The 17,707-nt window shown below is 41.1% G+C and overlaps 1 protein-coding gene across 2 annotated transcripts; it reads left to right on the top strand.

The window, feature by feature from the left end:
• The first annotated feature begins 8,467 nt into the window (after window positions 1-8,467).
• prpf4bb (pre-mRNA processing factor 4Bb) lies at window positions 8,468-17,625 on the top strand. 2 transcript variants are annotated; one of them, XM_063483603.1, is made up of 16 exons: window positions 8,468-8,582; window positions 9,768-9,858; window positions 10,132-11,267; window positions 11,558-11,731; window positions 11,973-12,128; window positions 12,473-12,554; window positions 12,662-12,863; window positions 14,503-14,576; window positions 14,728-14,818; window positions 14,997-15,144; window positions 15,245-15,382; window positions 15,490-15,643; window positions 15,735-15,849; window positions 15,939-16,090; window positions 16,219-16,305; window positions 16,429-17,625. In XM_063483603.1, the coding sequence occupies exons 1-16, from the start codon at window positions 8,524-8,526 to the stop codon at window positions 16,630-16,632; spliced, it is 3,063 nt and encodes a 1,020-aa protein (XP_063339673.1). In that variant the 5' UTR covers window positions 8,468-8,523; the 3' UTR covers window positions 16,633-17,625. The 2 variants fall into 2 exon arrangements, with proteins under 2 accessions (XP_063339673.1, XP_063339674.1); XM_063483604.1 differs by having other exon boundaries at window positions 9,768-9,843.
• Window positions 17,626-17,707: the final 82 nt, after the last annotated feature.

Here is a 17,707-nt window from a genome sequence, read left to right on the forward strand (position 1 = left end):
TGATCTTGGGAGAGAATAACCTAAAGAGAGACGATTTTCTCTGCATTGCCCACTGATGTTTAGCTGAGTGGCGAGACTGGTTAAAGAGGCTTTGCAGGAAGTCAAAAAGTGGCGAATCAGCTATACTAAAAGACAGTGGGGGAAAGGACTGTCTGCAAACACTTCTGGTAAGCAATTCATAAAAATTCCACGCAGGAAATAGCATGTTAATTGCTGGTGAAAGCAAGCTGTAAAACACCCCTTACAGTACAGGAACACAATTGCACCTGCACACGTAACAGGAATCGTTACAGAAAAACGAGAATTGTTCTGTTGAGATTGGTGAAAGAAATTCTGAGACGCGTAATGTGCACACTACGTTTTATGAGACTGAGCAGATGGTTGGTGCAGAGTCTGCCTTTGTGCCCCGTTTGTTGCTCACAATTGTACCTTTGTGAGTGACTTAGGATCATAATGGCAAACACGAGCACTCCCAACAAGGAAATCGAGCCAGTCGTGAAAGTATAAAGTTTCAATTTGTCACATTGAAGCTGTCCAAAGAGGATCCCTTCATATTTAACAGTTTAATATCAAGCTGTTTCATAGTTCCTCGCTGCCAGTGAGCACTCTTCATTATCATACTGTCTGCACAGAAAGGCTGCTATGGAAAAAGACTCGAGGGATTCCCACTTCACTGGAGGTCCAACATTGTCAACCACAGATAGAATTTCATTTTGCACTTCCCATGAAACGTTTTTCCCTCTAATTTACAGTTTTATTATCTTGAAGCCTACTTACTGAAAGTGATTTCCACAAATACGAATAGCCGTCTCTTTGAAAGTAAGTAGCAGAGTTACAGTCCCTGGTCATAAAGACGCTGTAATCTCCTTGTAATGTATAATACTGGGTAGCCAACAAGTGTCCTATGGAAGTGGCCAATTATTGATTTGTAAGAATATTGTTTAAAACAATGTAAAGACTGAAACTAACCTGGTTTAAACCTTATTTCAGTTTTCCACTCTATGATTCAGATGCTTTTTGGGGTACTTGGATCCTCATTGTACTTTGTTTTGTTTGTACAACTGCACATCCCTCCATACATCTGGTATGGAAAAATGTTACATGTCAAACTAAAAAAAAAGCATTAGAAACGTTACAGAGCATCGCACGAGGCATACAAAATTAGATGATCGCTTGCTTCACTGGTTGTTTACGTCAAGAGCTGGGATAAAACACTGTGTTCTCTCAGATTGCTATTCACACAGTCCCAACCATTAACCTGCATCATAGCAGTAGCCGAAATTACAGAGCGGAAAGAAAATGACTGTCATTTAATATCATAGTCGCTCTGACAAGCACTGGATGTTGAATTGTCACGTGGAGGCGTGCCGTGTTGTTTTATAAGTGTTCACAAAGGCATCCTGAAATGTAACATTCTCTGCCACACTCAGTTAGCCATCTCTTTAGCTTTTTAGAGGCCAGACATTAATATGAAGGTTATGTTGCACACCTTTAATGTCTGATTGTGCTTTAATAACCAGACAGTGGCCAGACGTGTCTAAATTCACGCTCACACACTAAATGAACATGAAACAGAGGGAAGTTAAAAATGTGCCAGGGTAAAACCACTGATACCAGGCTCTCGTGTAAAAAAAAAAAAGAAAAGCTCTTGGCCTCCTTTACTCGGTGCTCATAGGACAGACCCATCAGCAGAACCCAGTCTTTATTATGACCCCAACTGCAGACTTAGGAAGTCTGTGTTTTGCATGGCTACAGCACTATTGTATTGCAGAAGTCTATCCACAGATGGGGTTACCTTGTGTCAGAATGACAAATGCAAAACACACAGGAATCAATAAGAGCCAAGTTGTCATTGCTGATAACCAGTGGACAGCAGAAGCGAAAGGTGAGAGGAACATTTCACCTATTAGCCTGGGTGCTATTTCAAGTAGATACATTCTGTCTCCTTGAATATAAACCCACTTTTTAAATTCTTTTTATTAGTGGGTTTAGTGATATTAACTTTTTTGCCATTTTTAAAAACATTTCATATTTTTGTCCATCATTTTTTGTTTGTTTGCTTTATTGATTACTTATATACAAAACCAAAAGAGTTGCAGTAAAACAAGAGTCTGCAGACAAGCCAGCAGTTCTTTCACATCCAAATGCTACTATAGGCAAAAACACCTATATGCTAAGATGCAAGTTTGAATGCTGATCACAGTTTAGCATTTTAACTTCATTTGGGATGAATGTTGAGCACCTAAACCAGGTTCAACTGGGCTGTTTTGCCTTTTACTATTGCAAATTAGCTAAAAATATATTCTTAGCAAATAGCCCAACCTATTAAGATTGGAAATGACTAAAAACAGAAAATGTTTCAAAGTTAAAAATAAATCAGAGAACATGTCAGACTTTTAATTTGTTAGAAAACAACTCGCTGTGCTGCCATTGTGTCAAGAGATTCCTACTGAAAAATTGTTTGGGGTTTCTTTTCTCAGCTATAAGCCAAGTGTGGAGATGCTACGAGCTACATATTTCATTTTAAGCACGAATGATTATATTACTTGAATAAACCACCTCGGAATAATTAAAAAGCCCCTTCTCCCCTTGTGTAATAATGGGATACGTCTGTTTTGAGCAGGGCTTCAATCTGTGGTTTGGCCACATTTATAGAGTCAGCACATTCTACCCCAATACCTCGCTCCAATACACGTAATTCCTCTGAAAGCATAAACTTTAAATGGAAAAATAGATATTTGCCCACTCACTCTTACAGACCGTTTAAGCCACGTTCTAGCACATTTGTCTCCTATTACAGTCGTGAGAATGCCAAAGCTCTGTGAGGGGAGAAGCAAGAGAGCAGGAGGGATTGATCGGCTTTGGTTTGTCTGATGCACAGAAAGGCTGTGTCCTGCAGTTTTTAGATGTATCCGTGATCCAACACAGCTGATTCAAATGGCTAAATGACCTCCTCAACATGTCTTGCAGTTCTCCAGAGGCCTGGTAATGAACTAATCATTTGATTCAGGTGTGTAGACCCAGGGTGAGATCTAAAACCTGCAGGACACTGGCCCTCGAGGCCTGGAGTTGGGGACCCCTGGTCTGATGCATGAATGACATGTCATCGGTATGTTTGTGTTTCAGGGTCCTCACAGGACAAAAAGGTTTGAACAAAGCTGTTTTTTTTTTTCCTGAAATCATTTTGACAAGAATATTGAGATGAAATCGCTCCATTAAATATAATCACAGTGTAATTATAGCTGGAGCCAGGAAACAGTGATAGGGAATCAACTAGTCTGTCCGCACTATGTTAATTCTGGTTAAAGCCTGGCTTTCTGTTTCTCTTTGCTTCCAGTCTGATCTAGGGAGACAGTAGCAATGATTATACAAGACAAAAAGATAATCTGAGTGTTTTTAACAGTTTAAAACTACACGGTAAAAACAAAGAGCATCATTTGTCAGTTCTAAGATTTTGCAAATGAAGGCATAAAAAACTGTCAAGGCTTTGAAATTAGGTAACTTCAACCTGAGGTGAACAAAGACGTTATTTTTCACGCTCTGCTTCATTTGGCTTGGTTTTTGTTTAATAAATAATGACATGGTGCAATCGATTGATCTGAGGGTGTACTTTCGTTTTACCATGTCTGTGTTGTATCTAATGCTTGTACGCGCCCTTAATGAAAAGGAGCTTGTGATTGAAACCTTTTTAAATGATGATCACGCCCAATAAATACAAGTTTAGGTTCAAAATAATTCACATGAGTTAGGCAGTATTATAAGATACAGTACACTAGTTCCACTTTGTAACCTGGGTGGTTTTACACTGTTTATTTTGTGACGCAGCTGTTGGACCTACAGCACTGCTTAAATATCGCCATTACAGGCTTTGACTGTCACCCATATGCAATTTTACAGCCATGCTTAACTAAGCACTTGAGAGGAGTAAAATTAAGGGTTTCTGCAACTCCTGTTTTCTAATTTGTCGGCCCTTCGCAGACGTTCTCCTTTCTGCCACACCCTGCACCTACACTGATGGTCTTGACACAGACATCCACAATGAACTTCAAGTCACCGCCCAGTCTGGCTGAAGTTACAAGACTTTCTTGATTTTAATTTAAATTAGTATAAACCTAAAATGAAACCAATGACGAATAACACTGTTCCTTCTATTTCAATCCACTAGGCTCCTGGTATTCATGTGGATGTCATTTTGACACATGCCACCCACCTAAACACTGCAAAGCAAGCACCCCACCCCATGGAAATGGCACCCCACCCAAAACAGCACAAAAAACCTGATTCCAAGATTCCCAGATCCCATTACTGATCAGGTAATTGCAGTGCACAGTGGAACACACCCAATGTCCATTGTCCCAACTGGTCTGAGCTGTTTTTGTTTTCAGAAGGGGGTTTTCTGGTTGTTCTCATCCTTTCCTTAAAGCAAACATCAACTGAATCCCCCTGATTCAGGGAGTATGGCCATATGCTTAGCCCATACTCCCAAACCCACTTCTTTACCCTTGTAAATTGTATGCCAGCCCTTATTCTCTCAGAAAAGTAAACAACAGAGGCTCGTAAAGCCAAACTGTTAAGAAGACAAGAGAAAGAAAAAATATGGATACATCTGTCAGGGAACAAATGACATCTGCTTGATAGGAGCAGGCGTTCTTTTTTTATTTAGAAGAGCTGCCTAAGCTTCACATTGAGGAAGTCATTCTGAGCTATAACTCTATCTTTGTCTGCAGCAGCAGACAAAACCCAGTGAAGAGTGCAGAGGCTAGGGTGACAGCGGGTTAGCAAACTGCCTGAGTGTCTTTAACAGGCTCTATAATGGACTGCGGTTGTCTTCAGCGAGCATCTGTTGGACCCCATGTTTTATGGCCCCGTCCTTATTGTGTCTCCAGTAAAGCCCAAAGAGCAGAGGGCTGAAGGGTCAAGGTAGACTTAATGTCTGCTTGGGTTTTTTTCTCAGGGAAATACGAGTTGCAGTCATGAATCAGATCTATCGTGTCAGTGTGCCATTATTTGTGAAATACACAGTAATGTGGCTGCAGATCTTTGAGCACAGTCATTGTATAACTGTGCAAAGTGCAGTTTTTACCCATGTTAACAATTCAATTGAATTCAATTAAATTTTATTTATACAGCTTGAAATCATAACAACAATCACCTCGAGGCGCTTTATATTGTAAGGTAGACACTACAATAATACATACAGAGCAAAACCCAACAATTATATGACCCCCTATGAGCAAGCACTTTGGCAACAGTGGGAAGGAAAAACTCCCTTTTAACAGGAAGAAAGCTCCGGCAGAACCAGGCTCAGGGAGGGGCGGCCATCTGCTGCGACCGGTTGAGGTGAGAGAAGGAAGACAAGATGAAAGACAGGCTGTGGAAGAGAGCCAGAGATTAATACAGGTAACAACATGTCCATGTATCAGCATGTGGTTGGTCAGCCCATTTGTGCATTATGATCTTTTAAACAAGTATTCTCACAAGAAGAAACACATTATTTTTCATCAGCAGCTTATTTTGCATATGTTGTTCTCTGTAATCACAATGATGCTGATCAAATAGCATCAAAATGCTAATCAAAAGCATCCCTAGAAAAATGAAGACTGGAGCTTTAAAAGACATAATCACTAAATATGAGGGAAACAAATTTGTTATAAGTGAGCTGGTTCAAGTTAGGTTCTTAGGATTTTGACATATACTGCAGCTAGCCAATGAGGAACATTCACAATATCTTCGCCTCTGGGTAGCTGGCATGTCACACAGCCCTATCCAATCTGGCTCTAACTCTGTGACAAATGTTCTGATTAAGGGTCTCATCATTTATGGGTATGAATCGAAATATAGCAGCAATTGTCAGGATGCTTCGGACTTTCTCGACTTGAAACAGGATCTTGTGATCAGCACCTTCTCCCAAAGTATGTAATCATTACTTATGCTTCTAGCATTACAGCTTACTGCTGCTATTATACGACACTTGTGCCAAACAGTGAAACAGTACATTATATGTTCTATATGCTCTCATTAAAGTCAGATTTATTCTAGATTTACAGTTGTACAGATGTAAAATTTAAGCAGATTTTTAACCTAAAATAAGGAAATAGGAAATGCTAAAATAAAGTTTCCTGCATCTGAACAAGACCTGACAACATAGTTTTATGGACACACCGGTATCTTAAAACTAAATGTTCTTAAGCTGCTTTGTTCAAAGTCAAATGAATACAGTTAAAAAAGATAAATGATATTGATGAAACGCAGGTATCAGAAATTATTTTAGGCAAGAACTTCAAGCTTTACACAATATAAGTAGTTACACACCTCATAAATCATACAATGTAGGACACAGTGACTGGTTTTTAGATTGCACGGCAGAATGGAGTATACAACATTTGCCTCGTACTGTATACTGCCATGATTTACTGGGCACACTGGGATGGGGCTGTGAACTAATGGAATATCTAATGTCTCTGTGACAGAGACTTTAATCAGTTGTGAGACCTCCAGCTTGCAACTTTACCATATAAATCTGAGATAGGCTGCACGGCAGAAGGCCCAGGCTGCGAGTTACATCCTGAGACTCTCTGTGTTTATACTCTGTACATACAGTGTGGATTTACATGAGAGGGGTTCCAGTAAAACTCAAGTCGCGTTGGATATTTTTTGGTATATACTTGTTGTACTAGTAAACGAAATTTCAGAGTACTCAAGCATACACAAATCAAGATGTCATCAAACACATGATGATAATAGTACCATCTGCAGTATCATCATTTGCCAGAAAATCTCATCCCATCTGCCAGGATGTCAGCATTAACGCCGTTATGTCTTCATGCTTCCATTACTTCGTCACTGTTGTGGAGCAGCCACAGGTGTCTCACAATACCACAATTTACTGCTTGCTATAAAACTGTCACAAGTGGATAATGCCCAGCCCTTGAATGCGCTTGCATCCTTGAAAGTCATGCGGTTTCACAGAGCTGTGCTCAGAAGCTACCACTTACAGCTCGCAACTTTTTGTGTTGCGAACATGATGTCTCAGATCTGTCTGACCATATTTTGCATTTTGTATGAGGCAACACGATAAAGCAGATGTGGTGTTTGGTATTTTTTTAACTCTGTCTTTCAGAGTCAAATGCTGTTTTTCCCCTTTTCAGAAGGATTACCACTTTCTGATACTGGACTTGTTCTTGTTTTTGCAGGTCTGATGACTACCATAAGAAAAAGGCTATTTATAGAACTGTGTAGAAGTGTTGAACCGCTGATCATTTCTGTATTTTTTGCTAGGATGTATGGAAATATCTTTGCTAAATTGTCTGTCATGTGTAGGCACTATACTGGTTCATCCCTTGTGCTATGTGTCTTTTTATGCTTGGATGATTCATAGGTCAGTGTTAAGTGGCTTAACAAGCTCACACAAAAAGCACATTCCTCTAAGGTACAAGAACCTGACCAATGACCTGCCTTTTATTTATAGAGGATACTGTAAATAAAGGGCAATGAAGTTCAGGCACAGAACTCAAGTATCACACAGTGACATGCTTTTACTTGTTCTAATTTTACCACAATAATACTAAGTAACTTCCGCAAAATCATTGCTGTTAAAATGTTGCACTGGAGATAAAACTGTAATCATTCATGTGTCATTTTGTTGACCATTGGCACACACTGAGGTGCGCAATCATGACGCGCACGAGGGGTTTTCAGCAACCACATGAACCACTACAGATGATCCACCTGTAATTAACCTCCTGAGCCATCCTGTGGTAAAAACAGACGGAGCAGGCTCCAACAGCCTGTCCTTTGCACGACTATGTTTTCAGTCTTTCTATAGCCAGTGTGGTCATTTAAAATCCTGTATCCAAGTCTTCAGGTCGCCCATCCATTTATACAGAAAAAATACGAAAATTCAAATAAGATCAAGTACATTGTGGGGTATTTATTATACATTTGTCTTTATTATCCTTTCTTTATCCAGGTGAAAAGTTTCACTGAGATTTAAATCTAATTTCCAAGAAAGACCTGGCCAATAGGGCAGCAAAAGCTACAGCAAATACGACACATAATTGTTGCGTATCTCAGAACACTGACTTACTCTGCAATTTTTCCATTTGTACGTTAGCATTTCGACATTTTGAGATAATAACACGAAATTTCAACAGTTGCAACTTAAAAACTGGTCAATAATTTTACATTTCGAATTGCTTATTACAATTTTTTTTCACTCAGAAATAATTTGAAATTTCAAGATACTTAGTAGGTGAAAATTTTGACATAATTACCAAAAATTTACAAAGATTTTAATTTGGCAGTTGTTCGGGGAGGGGGTGTATGTGTGTAATGTAAGTGGCTAATATGAAAATTTCAAGTTACACAAGCACACACTCTAGTGGACAAAGAACAGACTTCAGTGCACAAATCCTGACTGCGATGCGCCGCCAAAACACCAGAGGAACGTGTCAGTATTTTGATATCATTGTACCCATGTGGAGAAAGTAGCCGAAGAAGAAAAAGCCCCCTCAGCCGAGGAAAATGGCCGACGTTGAGATGGACATCTCGTCCAGGAGAATGAATAATGGCAACGAGCACGTGTAAGTTATTAAATTACAGATACTTAAAGTTTGTGGCAGTAAGTTATAGGCCTCTTTCAGGTCGAATATGAAAGGAAGTGTTAGCATCGCCGGGGCTAACGGAGTAGCAGGTTCACGTTGTTGCCGGGGCATGCTCACGATAGGCTAACGTTCTTGGCTAGCTAGCTAATGTTCTTCAGCGCGGCTAGCACTAAGTTTCGGTGATAGCATGCAGAAGTGTACCTCATCCGCGTTTGTGTGTATTTGCCTCAATAAAGTGTACCTGCTAAGCCACACGCAGTGTAAGGTTTGTACTCCCTCCCAAGCAGCTATCATGTAATGTAAGTTAGCATAGCAAAAATTATTCAGTGGATGTAGCTGCTTAGCATTAACTTTGCTAAAGACGGTTAGCATGTCAGAGCTAATGAGTGAAAATCATCTTGGCGGTCTCGCTCGGATAAAGAGGGAGCAAGTGAAGGTTACGCGGGGATTTACCGAGTGTCACTCTCTCATCAATGAGCGGTTCTGATCAGTGTTTCTACAGCTTCATGCTAAACTGACCACATTATATAATCCCGCTATACCCGATGTTAAACACCTTACGCTTACCTAAAATGGTACACTTCGGGCGATGATGGGTTAAACTCGGAAATGAATGTTGTGTAAGCTATGAACTGATTTTTAGACTAAATGTTCACAATGACTGTACGTTACCTCGAGGAAAGAATAGCTATCTTTATAATCTTTTTTATGTGCATGTATAAAAATTAAAACCACTGATGATGATGCTGTATGATGTTTGTTACTGTGAATCGTGTTCACTTCATTGTGTATTAAAGAAATAATAATTGGACAGTTTCCTATTTTTCCAGATTTAAAGGGGAAAAAAATAATAGTGCCACTAGAAGATTTGATGTGTAACTGAAATTTTTAGTTGATTATCATAGTGTTTTATATCCCAGATACTTAAACTTAAGCACCTGTCAGTATTTTTGGACAGATGGCAGAACTCTGTGTGTCTCATTCTATGGGATGCTATCAGTTGCATTCAGGGTCGGGCATTGCTATGGCCGTGTGTTCCTACTACCAGTCCAAAAACTATATTTGACCCAGTTGTGTCTATTTTTTAGACCTTTGTTTCCTTTTGACTTCAGTCAGCCAAATAATTTAGCACTAAAGCAATTAAATATTCTTTTTTTGAAACAGGAAGCAAGATCTGGAAAGCCACGAACGAAGTGGAAATGAGGACAGCGGCGACATATCTGAAGAGGAGGAGGAGGAGGTAGGGGTTGACAATGTGAGGACCTAAATGCCATCAAGTGGTGTCATCTCTTTTAACACAAAATTCAAACTATAAAACTGTGCTACTATAACTTGCTGTAAGATCAACTTTTACCAAAATTTAGTAACATTTTTTGTCTACATCAGTCATTCTGAATACAGTCTAGGTTGGTTAGGTGGTAAAAACTCAAAGAAAACAAGATTGTATCTATGTTTACACCATAACTAAGAATTATAGAGATCATCTGTCAACTAAATTGATTGTTATCCTGGTATGTTCACATCCTAGGAGGAGGCTGAAACTAATGGCGAGAAGACAGAGGAGGGGTCCAAACATCATAGCAGTAGCGGTAAACACAAGCGGAAAAAACACAAGCATCGCAGTAAGCACAAAAAGCACAAACATGCCTCTGATGAGGACAAGGACCGCAAACGCAAGCATCGTCACAAACATAGGAAACACAAACGCAAAGAGGGCTCCTCTCCCTCCGCCGCTGTCCTCTTTGGCTCCTCTACTCATAGAAAAGTTGAATCTTCTCCTTCTTCTGGAAATCCAAGTCTGGATGACAGGGCCTTGCTGGAGGATTTGGAGAAACAGAGGGCCATGATCAAAGCTGAACTTGACAGCCAGTTGATGGAGGGAAAAGTTCAGTCTGGCATGGGTTTGATCCTTCAGGGGTATAACTCTGGATCTGAAGAGGATGGAGATGCAAGGTTCAGAAATGGAGAACCACGACAAAGGGGCAGCTCAGGTAAACCTATATCACCCAGAGGAGGAAAAAGTGGCAAATCTAGACGGGACTCAACAGAGGGCAGTAAGTCTAGCTCCAAACGCCGTAGTCGGAGTAAGTCTGCAGACAAGCCAGCCAAGGAGTCTAAGCAGGACAAGGTGACCAAATGCACCAAGGACACAGGTGTAAAAGACAGAGGGCGTGGAAGGAGCAGGTCAAAAGACAGGAAGGGTTCACACAGCACTGATAGGTCCAAGGAGAGAAGGAAGTCCAACTCTCCTTCCAGCTTCAGGGGAGAGCAGAAAGTCGGCCGCACTGATAAACGGTCCTCTCCGCAGCGGGATGACAGACCCAACCAGGAAAGAGTGAGCCGACGGTCCAGATCGCCTGGACGAGAACGGCCAAGTCGCTCAGACGCTGACCGGGACAAACGGCCAGCCAAGTCACCATCCAAGGACACTTCTTTAGGAAAGGAAAACCGCTCCCCTCATAGACGAGGGGCTCACAGCCCTGCAAGGAAACGCAGCGCTTCCCCTCGCCATAGAGATGCCCGCTACCCTTCGGCTAGTGCCTCAGAAAGGACATCAAAACAGAGCCACTCTCCATCCAGAACTAGGTTCTCGCCCCAGAGACGCCGTAGCCGCTCACTAGAGGTCAGGAGGCGAGATGCTGAGAGGCAGGAGTCACCACTGAGGTTAGTGCACACCTCTGGCTTTTCCAACGTTTCCCAGAATAAGCTGATTGTGACAGATGACAGAATTGCCTTTCAGTTTCAGATGAATAAAAGTGAGTTTGCAAAAATGTAAAATATTTGAGTGTTCATTTATAAAAGCTAAAGATTTTTAATTTTTTTTAAACTGGAAAATAATGACATATTTAACTTAGTAAAAATGCTGATCCAAAGTTGCGGAGAAAAAAAAGTCATGAAGGCGCAAAAGTAAAGTTATGACAGATTTTGAAATATTATTTTTTATGTTCTTCCAGGAAGCGCTCTCGGGCAGATGTTGGGCCAGGCAGAGACCGATCGCGCGATAACAGTCCGAGATCATCGTCTCGCCGCAGGATGAGTCGCTCGCCTCTAAGACGACGGTCCCCATCGCCACGCCGCCGCTCCCGCTCTTCCCCCCGCAGACGGAGCAGGTCTCCACTGAGACGGAGGTGATGGCCGCTCACTTTTCACTCAACTTGTCTACATGTGACAGAAGACATTATCCCAAGTCACAACAAAGCAGTTCTCAAAAGTCGCTGGAGAACTCTTGTGTTTCTCTAATTAGTTTTTGGTGGTTCAATAGTTGTTTAGATATGAATTCTGTTTATATCCCTGTCTGCTAGTACCTTTTCCCCCTCTTTTCATTTTGAAGTAAAGAATGATCCCTGTCATCACGTCTATGCCTCACAGGTCTGGGGAGAGAGACCGATATGGTCGACTCCGACAGTATCGACGCTCAACGTCCCGCGATCGGGAAAGAAGACGACGCAGCAGAGATGAAGACAAGTTTAAGGGAAGTCTCTCAGAAGGCATGAAAGTCGATCAGGAGTCCTCAGAGGAAGAAGTGTAAGTAAAAGTGATATAAAAACTAAGATCCGATCGGGTTCGCCATACAGAGTTCAAATTTGCTGTGAAACAGTGTGGTACAACTTCTGTGCAGCCATTCATATCAACTGCTTTTGGTGAATTAATACTGGCACTAATGAATCAAAACAAAGTTGAGTCCTTAGCATTTGTAGATATTGATTAGAAATGAGACAAGATTTACCATCTTGTCTTTGAGGACATCCATGATCTGTAGCTGATATGATATCCTGTTTCACATTAATGCATCAGGGCACGATTTGTTGCTTAGTCGTTAACAGGAAAGTGTTTCCTTTGTAATTTTAATTTCTGGCGTGTTTTTGCAGTTTGGAGGATTTTGATGGTGAGGAGATAGATGAAGAAGCTCTCATTGAACAGCGCCGCCAACAGCGTATGGCCATCGTCCAGGTCTGTCTATACCCACGCTAATTCATGTCTGGCATTTTTGTAACTTCTATAAGTGGATTTGACGAGTGACCTTCTTACTAACATCAGCTGTTCTTTCCATCTTACAGAAGTACAAAATCGTGAACGAGGACACCAATCAGACATCGGAGCCCAGCAGCCCCCAGAGCAGCACGCGTAGCCGTTCGCCCTCACCCGATGACATCTTGGAGCGAGTAGCCGCAGACGTGAAGGAGTACGAGCGCGAGAACGTGAACACCTTCGAGGCCAACATCAAAGCCAAGCACAACCTCATCGCCCAGGAGAAAGACGGTAATGTTCCAGCCAGAATGATGACTGTTAGCATACAAGGCCAACTGAATGAACCACGCTGTCAGCTGTGAGCATCCTGGTTGGCTGCAAATTCAGGGGATCCTTTATAAAATACTCCAGGATTCTAATGGATTATAGTGCGAGGATGCAAATATGTTCTTTTCCTTCTCCTTGTTAGCACGGAGAAGGACTTTTTGAATCTCTTAAAGACTCTTGTATGTTACCTTATTACCCGCTTGTCACAATAAGAGCAAGCAAAAGCATTTGAGAGTTGTTTTTTTTTTTAAATTTTATTATTATTTTATTAATGTTTTTTAGCTGAAATGTTATTTATCTTTGGCTGATCTGATCACAAGTGGACAGCTTAAGCACAGGAGTGAATGCATTCAGGACACAGTAATGTCTGATTGCTTGAACTGCAGGAGGTCTGGGTGTGTTAGAGCCACTTGTTTTTAGCGGCGTGTTTTTTGATGTGTCCTTGGCCATACTACAGGAGTGCATACTCACCTGACGTGCTACAAAGTATACTCTCCTCCTTTATGCGCTACTGAATTTTATTATAAGGTTAAGAGGCAGAATGAATGAATTTAAAGTGTGAGACCCTGTATGTATTGTTTTAATTCTGCCATAGCTAACATATGAAATGCATTGCATTTCCCACCAGTTTAAATCAACACAATGTGTCTTTGCGAAATCGCAACGCTTTTTGTTGTTTGTCTTTTGTTTTGCATATGAAGGGGAAGAATCTAATTTAAGTACTAGTGACCGCTGAAAACACATGACAAACACGGAGCTCGAAAGAGCTGTGTTTAAAAAGGTCAGTTTTAGGCCAAATACAAACGTGCCTTCATGTGTTATCTTTAGCAAAAAGGAGACAGCTTGACCCAGGTAACGACAGACTGTTCTGCGCTGTCCTTCCTTTACTTTCACCCTTCACTTAAGCCCTTGAAATATTTCTGAAAAGAGATTTGAGTCGCTGCCTGTGCTCACTTGATCACTGAAGAGCACAGTCTTCTATGAGCATGGCGGAGAGATGAAACCTAACAGTTAAAAGCTCCTTCTGTCAGAGATGGCAATCTTTTGGACAGTCTGTTCCCAGTTTTCTGGCTATGATTTTTGTTGAAAGCAAAATGGCACTTTTCAGTGTTTTTTTTTTTTTTTTCTTTCTTTTGGTTTTGTCACGGTCCCTTCAGCAGAAATGAATCAAATCAAGTTTATAAACGTGAAATGTGATAAAAAGCGTTTTTACATTACTTGAAATTGGAGCTAGGACGCTGCATTAATATTGCTGCCCTGCAGTTTGGAACAATTTGGTATTTTCATTTTAACACAGGGGCATGTTAAACAAGCGTCCAGTACAGGAAGTACACGTCTAAAAGGGTATTTAGTGGCTCGTTTGTGTGAGAAATGCAGCGTTTTGTGATGCAGGGATTTTAATTTTGTTTCTTTCTGTCATGTGTTCATTCAGTTGCTGGCTTGTAATCCAAAGCCTGGTGTCTCTGCCACCTGCAGCATGTTTTGATCTCTGCAGAGTATGTGAATCAAACACAAGTTCCAGATATACTGTTTTACAACATGCTGAATGAGCAGAAACTCATCTTTTGCTGGTATAATTTGTTGCTGTTGTTGTGTGTCTCAGGATCTAACCCGAAGAAGCCTTCAGCTCCAGACATGTTTACCGAGTCAGATGACATGTTTGCTGCAGACTTTGACGTAAGTATTTAAATACTGAGCTCAGAGTAGGGCATCTTAAAATCTTCACTTATTTTTAATTTGTGTCTTTGTGTCGTTCTTCAGAAGAGTGTAAATTATTGAGGCACACCAGTGAATTACTGACCTCTGTTTTTTCATGCTGTTTTTGCAGAGTGCCAGGATGAGAGCAGCAGGTGTAGGAAAGGACTTCAAGGAGAACCCCAACCTCAGGGACAACTGGACTGATGCTGAGGGTTACTACCGTAAGTGTTTCCTTTCTGTTAACTGTAGGTTAAGGTGACATTTTATGCTTGTTTAATGTCACCAGGAATGAAGGTTGTAGCCTGTTTGCGTTCGTCACACATCAAAGTTTGTTTTTAAGTGGAACGAGAGACTTCATCTCAGTCATTTTACACATTTGTAAATTGTGTTGTTGTTTAGGAGTGAACATCGGGGAGACGCTGGACAAACGTTACGACGTGTATGGCTACACTGGACAAGGTGTGTTCAGCAATGTGATCAGAGCCAGAGACACTGCCAGAGCCGGCCAGGAGGTGGCAATCAAGATCATCCGAAACAACGAGCTCATGTGAGTCTTCCCATGAATGTCAGCATTTCATATGTGAAAGTTATTGATCTGTTTAAATACCGTAATGGCTTCACTCCTGACAACATGTATGTTTGAACAGGCACAAGACCGGTTTAAAAGAGTTGGAATTCCTCAAGAAGCTGAATGACGCTGATCCCGATGACAAGTTCCACTGCCTGCGCCTTTTCAGGCACTTTTACCACAAGCAGCATCTTTGTTTGGTGTTTGAGCCTCTAAGGTACTCAGAGAGAGGACATCACATTCATTTTCATCATATTTTGAGAGGTGTGCTTTTCATTAATTACCTCAGCATAATTCATGAGTTTGTAAATTTTTCATTTGTAGCATGAATTTGCGAGAGGTGCTGAAGAAGTACGGTAAAGATGTTGGGCTTCACATCAAAGCTGTGCGTTCCTACAGCCAGCAGCTCTTCTTGGCTCTCAAGCTGCTCAAACGATGCAACATCCTCCACGCCGACATCAAGCCAGATAATATCCTGGTATGACTCAAATGCTCAGTCATCTTAAATCGGCTCAGAGAATGACCAAAGTAGTTGTGCCACATGTGACTTCTATTCATGTCTTTAAAAGGTGAACGAGTCAAAGACCATCCTGAAGCTGTGTGACTTTGGTTCGGCGTCACATGTTGCTGACAATGACATCACACCATATCTGGTCAGCAGATTTTACAGGGCTCCAGAAATTAGTAAGTACCACTATTTATTTTTGTCTTTAAATGTTCACCATTAATCAGCTCTTTTTAAATTTGAAGTTTGCTCATAATTTCTTCCTCAGTCATAGGAAAGCCGTACGACTATGGCATCGACATGTGGTCCGTCGGCTGCACTCTGTACGAGCTTTACACGGGCAAAATCCTGCTTCCCGGATCTTCCAACAATCACATGCTCAAGCTGGCTATGGACCTCAAGGGCAAGATGCCCAACAAGGTGAAATTGCATCATATAATTTCAGTTCCTTTAGTGATTGTTTCCCCTTTTCTAGATGAAGGGAGATGTGTTGCTCTACCGTGCACTGTTCAAGAAGACTGATGCAATGTTTTGGATTCTTGCCACAGATGATCCGTAAAGGATTGTTCAAAGACCAGCACTTCGATCAGAATTTGAACTTCTTGTACATTGAAGTAGACAAAGTGACTGAAAGGGTAAGGTGTTCTTTCTTGCCTCTAAACCATTTTTTTTTTTTTTTTTTTTTTTTTTTTTTACATGTCCCGCTATTTTAATAGCAGTTTTAAAAGTTTTATATTTTTGTTGCTCAATGCCTTTAGGAGAAGGTGACAGTGATGAGCACCATCAACCCCACCAAAGACCTGCTAGCAGACATGATAGGAGGCCAGCGGCTGCCTGAGGACCAGAGGAAGAAAGTAATGCAGCTGAAGGACCTGCTGGATGGAACGCTGATGCTGGACCCAGCCAAGCGCATCAGTATCAACCAGGCCCTGCAGCACCCCTTTATCCAGGAGAAGATCTGAAACGCTGAGCGCCACACACTCCCAGAGCAACACAGACAGAGCCAACCACTAAACCTGCTCTGACGGGAACTCTGCAGTGAGGCAGCCAACTCACAGACTTCTGTTCAGAATGTCATGGATTTTTTTTTTTTTTCGTCCTCAGCATCATTTTGTTTATGGATGCATAATTGTGTTTTATTGTAAATAGATCATTGAAATGGTAGCCATTCTTGAAAACATAGGGGTTTTTGTTTTGTTTTTTTCAATTGTCACTGTAAACTTTTCCCTGATATCCAATGAGTTACAGTTTCTTTTTTAATTTAACTGGCATCAGAGAAACAGATGTTTAAAAGAAAAATATGATTCCTGTAAATACTGTGTATGTCTATTGCATTAACAATCTCGAGCAGCAGACAGTTGAATTTTGTCGTAGTTGCAGACGTCTAAACATAAACACACCTTTCCTCTTTTATAACCACATTGCTCATTGTGGGGCGATGCATGCTTTTGAATGTGCACCCTTTGTGCTATAGATTTGCGTGGTGCAGGCCTGTACAAATGCTCTGTATGTGCATCAGTGTCCCACATGTGACGACGACAACCTCCCCGCTCCACCACTAACCAGGCCTCGAGGTCTGAGCTGAAGGAATAGATGCATATTATGAACTCCTTACAAAAAGTTTTTTTGTTTTGTTTTTTCTTAATTTTTAAAGCAGGTAGTCATTGTTTTCTGTTGCCGGTCGATTCCATTTTTAACCTTCCTCTCCCTCCAGCACTCTGGCTAGGTCGTGGCTCTTAAGGCTCTCACATTCAAGTGCCTCCTGTACGAGCCTAGTGTGTTAAAACACCAAACAATGCTGGCCGATTGAAGCCAACCCCACCTCTCTCCCACTGTTGTATATAGTCCATAGTTACTGTCATTTCATGTATGATTTGTTTTGTTTCAAGTAAGTGGTTAAAAAAAAAAATCTTGTGATTTCAATAAAGAATAGTTGTGGAAACGCTGCTGAAAGAGCACCTTCAGTATAAGAAGTTTTTAGTAATAAAATGTTTCCTATTGTATACCAAACACCCTTTCTTCATTTGAATGTGATGT

This window comes from Pelmatolapia mariae, linkage group LG9 (genome assembly GCF_036321145.2).
Source record: "Pelmatolapia mariae isolate MD_Pm_ZW linkage group LG9, Pm_UMD_F_2, whole genome shotgun sequence".
Lineage (NCBI taxonomy): Eukaryota > Metazoa > Chordata > Actinopteri > Cichliformes > Cichlidae > Pelmatolapia > Pelmatolapia mariae.

Bases quoted from the DNA above. Each gene is read 5' to 3' on its own strand.
- prpf4bb (XM_063483603.1), top strand. From the start codon at position 8,524: ATGGCCGACGTTGAGATGGACATCTCGTCCAGGAGAATGAATAATGGC. The intron at 14,819-14,996 runs GTAAGTGTTTCC...GTTGTTGTTTAG, and splicing joins TGATGCTGAGGGTTACTACC to GAGTGAACATCGGGGAGACG. The intron at 15,383-15,489 runs GTACTCAGAGAG...TTTCATTTGTAG, and splicing joins TTGGTGTTTGAGCCTCTAAG to CATGAATTTGCGAGAGGTGC.